Raw genomic sequence first — 6,000 nt, forward strand, 5'->3', positions numbered from 1 at the left:
GTTTGTGGTGCATCCAAGAAAATCTTCCGCGCTTCTTTGTACTTCCACAAAGGTGGCACAGGATGTGTCTGAAGGGCAGCAGATACTTGTGTCTTATTTGTTCGTACATTTTTTGTCAAGCAATGTACAGAAAGAAAGACAAAGATCACTGTTTGTACATCTTGTACCTTTCTGTTGACGTTCAAAACCACGTTTTCGATAGTCCGATGTGTCTGGATCAGTTTCAGAGCTCTTTTTGGACCCAAACCGGCTATCTTGTCACAGTAGTCACAGCCCAACAAAATACATAGGTCAACAAACTAGGGGAAGACAATTGCAAAAGAAGGAAAGTTTGAGTACCTACCATAAAATGGTATTACGAATTATGATATTCTATGTTTTCAAAGATATATTAATGAAAGTTTTACCTCCTGGTGACTAATCTGCAGTTCCTCTAACAGCTTGGGCAAAGAAAATTCCACAACCTCACTGTGAAGAAAAGCACAGATCAAAATTGGATTAGTTTAGAAACCTCCAAGACCCTCAATTAATTAAAGTGACAGATGGAAATTAGAGCTGCAATGATTAATCTCTATGTCAATTAGTTAACCGAAAGAAAATTAATTGCTAACTATTTTGATAATCACTTAATCATTTCAGTCATTTTTTAGCTAAAAGTCATTTGCTGGTGCCTTAATGTACAGACTTCTTGCTTTTCTTTGTCATTTACGATGGTAAATGAGGAGTCTTTGGGTTTTGAACGGTTTGTTGGACAAAACAAGCAATTTGAAACGTCAATTTGATTACTGGGAAATTGTGATGAACATTTTTCAAATTTTGTCTAGATTTTATAGACTAAATGATTAATTGTGAAAACAACTGACACATAAAGGCATCGATACATGAACATTAGTTGACGCTACAAGTTTCATCACCAAAATTCTATCAGCCCGGTTGTGGTTTGTCAGGCAGATATCAGAGGCAGCAAACAGATGGAAAGATCTTAAGTTACAGCACAACATGAACATGAAAAAGCATCTTTGGTGTGTTTCTCGTGTTTGACCACACTCCATGATATGTTAGAGAACACTGTGGGGCTCATCTACTGGTATAACTGCCATTCAAGGTGATTTCCGGCTTAGCGTGTCTGCTAATGGACCATATACAGTTAATTTTTGTCTGTTAGGTCACTGCTGTGACCTGCTAGATAAAATAGAAGAACCTAGTTCGTCTTCTTTTGAGAGTTACTGTGGCTTAAAATACTCTTGTCAGCTTGGCCCAGTTTGCTGCTGCTGTTCATTATTGCCTGGCAAGCCACCAGCTGACAGGATGATGTCTGACTCACAGCCTCAGGTGATGTCAATGCAAAAGTATCAGTGCAGATGATAAGACCACCTCATGTCACAACCCCCTATACTTTGACCTTATCAATTACACATAAATACATGTATGGAGGACATAAACCTGTAAATTGGGGGTCATAAACATGGGTCATTAAACCAGTGTTGTTCACTAATGTCTAAGGTTCTTGAAGAAAACATACAAACAACATAACAGAAAAGACCATAACTGCACTGCAGTGCAAGACTAGTTTAACTTTAGCAACATTACATCTGGGCATGCTGTTTACTGTGACGAATAACCTCTCTAAAGCATGCCTCAAGTTTCTGGAAGTAGTTATTGTACGCTGACATCAGGGGGAACCACAGCTACAAGTAAAGTAGAGCAGGCATAGAGGAACATAAATATCTGAGGAACACTTTGGAAAATTGCCAGCATGAATTTAATATAAAACCAAGAAATAGTTTAAAAGATAAGAAAGAAAATAAAAACTCAGGTACAAATTATTTAAGCATGACATGAATTGCACAGTTCTTACCCGTCTTTACTGGCATTCAGCTGGCGAATGAGAATATTCGCTCCAAACGGCAGTGTGTCCATGTCCTCTGATGCCACAGCGTCCACAGTCCCCTCTCTCACCAGCTGGGAACACAGTGCCTCAGCGTCCCCTGGAGCCTAGAGAACAAGACAAGAGGGGGAGAGAGAGAGATAAAAATGAAAATGCATAAAGTGAGGGAAGGAAGGTAAGGGACAGTGAGAGAAACATAATCATGACCGTACATGTACCATATATATTCTCTATGTTGAACAGGTCATACCTTGATGACAGGTACACCCATAAACTTCAGTAGCTGGTGACAATCTTCAGTCTGGGATGATGCTGTACGGAGCACAAAAGAGTCAAAATTAAGTCTTAACATTCTGTAGAGTGCATTACACCAAGAGTGTAATGCACTCTACAGATAGTAAGGCTTCAAAAAAACTACTTGGTTATCAGTCTGCGAAGATGTACCTTTGCCTGTGCGCTTGGGGGAGCTCCAACCAGCTGCCTCAGCTCGCTTCTCAAGCTGCGGGAAAAACAAGAGCTTCGATCAGCAAGGGTGGCAGTTGTCTGTGTAACACTACAGATGTGTGCCGTCTCTCTCATATCGCCCTGGTACATAAAATTCACTCTTTGGTTTAAATGTTTTTATCAGTCAAAATATGTTAGGGGACCAGGGTTCTACTTTTGAGCACAGGTCTCTGACCCCTGACTGTCTTACACACACCAGGCGGATGTGTTCAGTATCAAGTTAAGTCAGAGGATATGGACTCAAAGGTGTCACTTACAACAGCTGTCTTTTCCTGGGGAGGTTTTCCGTCCAACACAAAGACTGGCTTTATGTCATGTTCCAGGAAGGTGAGCGTGCGAAAGAAGAGACCTGTCAGAGGGCTACAGAGAAAAATTGGTGTTGTGTTGCAGTGTTTTTATAAGGTGTTTCTAATATTATAGTTCATATCCAAATGATTTGTTAAAGTATTAGAAATGTTGTACAATAGAAAGCAGTCCAATACAACAGTGCAGCCTCAGAAAGAACAAATTAAGTCAACAAACAACTAAAGCTATATATATATTATATTGGACTGCCATGCAACTTACACTCACTGTACTGGGTTGGAAATGGAAATCAATGTTTATAATTTGTTTTTGGAGAAAAAAAATAAGCACATGTGGAAAAACAATACTTTTGCTCCACTTTAACGAGACAGAATGGGTCAAGGTCAACAAGGAGCTCACCTCAGTGAAGGCGTCGCTGCACGGAACTGGTTCACGACAATAGAGGTATCCAGTGCGATTACTTTTCCTGTGGGGTGGGACACAGCAGCAGCGGGACATAAGAGAGTGACCATGAAGTCATAATTAGCTCATCTAACACACCACTTTTATCCAAATTTAACAGACTACATTCACTCAAATACAGTATTTAAAAATACTATTTATAAAGTTCTCCTTTGTAATAACATATTCCTATATTTTAGTTGAATTTTATTTTATTTTATTAAATAATATTACTGTTCATTTACATGGCAGGAGTTTGATTGTCACTGCAAAGTGCTGACTTCAAAATAACTTGTTCATAAAATGTTTCTGTCAGTTATGCAAACCTATTTTCATAGCGACATAAAATTAATATGATCTTTATTACGTGGAGCTTGACTGGTGATGCCTTGGGCTTTGTGTCTTTGTTTATCTCCACTAAAGACACTATACTAGTGAAGCATCCTCACAAAACCTAAAACCATCCAAAAACAGTGTACTTTAGCAGTCAGCAAAGTAGGACCTTCCCCCCTCACCCTCTCAGTTTATTCATTCATTCATCAACAGGTGACGAACAGCTGATTTTACTACTCAGCTGACCTGCCACCCACCTGACTCCTCCCCGGATGTGACACACAAAAAAAATACTAGCTGGCACCTACAGGGTGTTAAGTTATTCTCGTTTAAAGTATGGGAAATCTTGCATTAGTAACCTTAGTGTTTCCCTCAAAATGTAATACTAGCTGGTGAACAAGTGTAGCTAAGATCACACGAAATAGCAAGAACTGGAAATACTCAAGTAATGTTACAAGTAACTACCTCAAAACTGTATCCTAATACAGAATAAGTGTAGTAACTCTCCATCACTTTTTATTTTAGTAGCTACTTACTGGTAGTTAATATTTATATACCTTCATTCAGGTAAAGCAGAGTGATTAAACACATTAGTGTCGTGTGATGTTGTCAAAGTTAGCTAACATAGCTAGTAGTCAGGTGGCTGTATGCTAACGTTAGCGATTAGCAATCGACGTTTCACGTCAAAAAGACAATCATAACTGTACCAATCTATAAAACAGATAAATTCAGGTATATTACCGGTGTAGTCACTGATATCCTTATGAGAAATGGCACCAGGAGCATCTGACCGGATCAGATCTGCCAGTTTAGTGATCCCCATTGTGCCGTCAGCACCACTGGCTCTCTGAATACTTGACGAGAAAATACAGTTCAGGTAAGATTTGTTCCAGATCACGTTAATTGCCGTTTGTGGAGGATTTCTTTGACAGCACGTTTCCCTTGCAGGATCCCTCTCTACGACGATGTCCAGTTAGATTCCCCTGAACATCTTCCTGGTGTTGCAGTTGCACGTGAGCTAATGGGGCAGTAGGGGTCAGCATTGCACAGAGACATGACTGGAGGAAATCCACATCCATCATTTATTACAGCAAAAATATTAACAAACAATGAATGTATTCATATATTACAAAGAAAGTAAAATATTAACTTAAAACTCAAACGTCATAGGTAGAGCGCTTAACAGACAAAAACAACATTTTGTTGATGCTTCTTCAATGTGTGTGGTAAATACACCTCCATGAACTCATCTCATTATTGTAAAATAATGACAAATATTATTATACATATCCATCTATTACACATGATCATACAGATAGTAGCTATTAGATTTAAATCACACTGTATGATGAATAAAACCACTTAGTCCATGCTTGTAGTCTTGTAGGTAACAGTGGAAAACCATGAGCGGTCAAATTCTGTTGAAAAACCACCTCAAACTGTATCAGCAGGATGAGAAAATATGATCACTTCACAGAAAATACCCCTAGTACCCAACCCTTATTATTTCTGTTGTCACTTGATAAAGCTTAGAACAGAACCTATAGGCAAGTGACCGTCAAAGAGGTAAAAAACAAACATTAGGGACAAACTACAGCATTTCAACAACAGGCTATTCAAGTACTGTACACAAATGTTTTGGGTAACGCAGAACTCAAAGGACATTCAGGGCAAATGTTATGGCATCTCTAGATTTAGTCGTCTCACTTTGACACTTGAAGAATGGTAGTTTTTGACAGACAACACAAGTCAGGTCTGAGGCTTGGTCCTGTAACAATAGATCCAGCTCTGGGATGGGCTCCCAAAACATTTGTCGCTTAAGTAAATCCTTGTTTCCCCTCTAATCATTCTTCTCCTGAAGCTATAAAAGTCTCTTTTACAGTTTTACTTTACTCTCGTGAAGATGAATGATGGTAAGCATCACTGTAACATCTGTTGCAGCTGTGCAAAAGGATTTATCAAGCTCAAAAGTGCAATCAGTAATATTTTCCTAGCTTTTGGCAGAAACAAATGCTGATTAATGCCAGACACTCCTTTGTTACTTTAAATTAGTCACCATATTCTGTCACACTGAGCATCTCCAAAACTCAAGGAAACATCAGTGCAGAATTTGAAAGGTGGAGAAAGCTTTAAAGTCAAACCTTGACACTGACAGAGTTGACACTGTATCTGTTGGTCAGCAGCTTGTGTCCAAGCTCATTTTGGCTCAATAGAGAATATGTTGTTGCTGCAGCTCAGCACATCAAAGCAGTTGCTAGCAATTTGCACACATCTAGCTGTAGCGTTATTGTGCTTTGTCTTGCTAATTGTTTGACAGTTTACCCAGGAATGAAATACATTTGTTAATCTTTGAACATGACATATGCTAACTTTAGCATAGCAGATCCAGTTTGTAGTCAGGTGTAAAGGTATAAACACTAGCCGATGAGAAATTTAGTAACATCAGGTCTGTATAAAACACAGCTATATCATCAGTTTCGTAAACATTGGTTATGTTTTCTGTCTTGGGTCTTGTCTTGACGGTGCTA

General features: G+C 38.9%; 1 protein-coding gene across 1 annotated transcript; it reads right to left on the reverse strand.

Annotated features, from left to right (window-relative positions):
- Positions 1-5: 5 nt before the first annotated feature.
- On the reverse strand, positions 6-4,482 carry LOC311254183 (putative flap endonuclease 1 homolog; the record flags this gene model as incomplete). Its single annotated transcript, XM_084384579.1, has 9 exons — positions 4,214-4,482; positions 3,098-3,164; positions 2,650-2,752; positions 2,333-2,387; positions 2,139-2,200; positions 1,859-1,995; positions 408-468; positions 168-299; positions 6-68 (listed from the first exon to the last, which is right to left on the reverse strand). Coding segments are annotated over exons 1-9 (762 nt in total), but the record flags the coding sequence as incomplete, so codon positions are not given.
- Between the last annotated feature and the right edge of the window lie 1,518 nt (positions 4,483-6,000).

This window comes from Pagrus pagrus (assembly GCF_965226575.1).
Source record: "Pagrus pagrus genome assembly, contig: HAP1_SCAFFOLD_542, whole genome shotgun sequence".
Lineage (NCBI taxonomy): Eukaryota > Metazoa > Chordata > Actinopteri > Spariformes > Sparidae > Pagrus > Pagrus pagrus.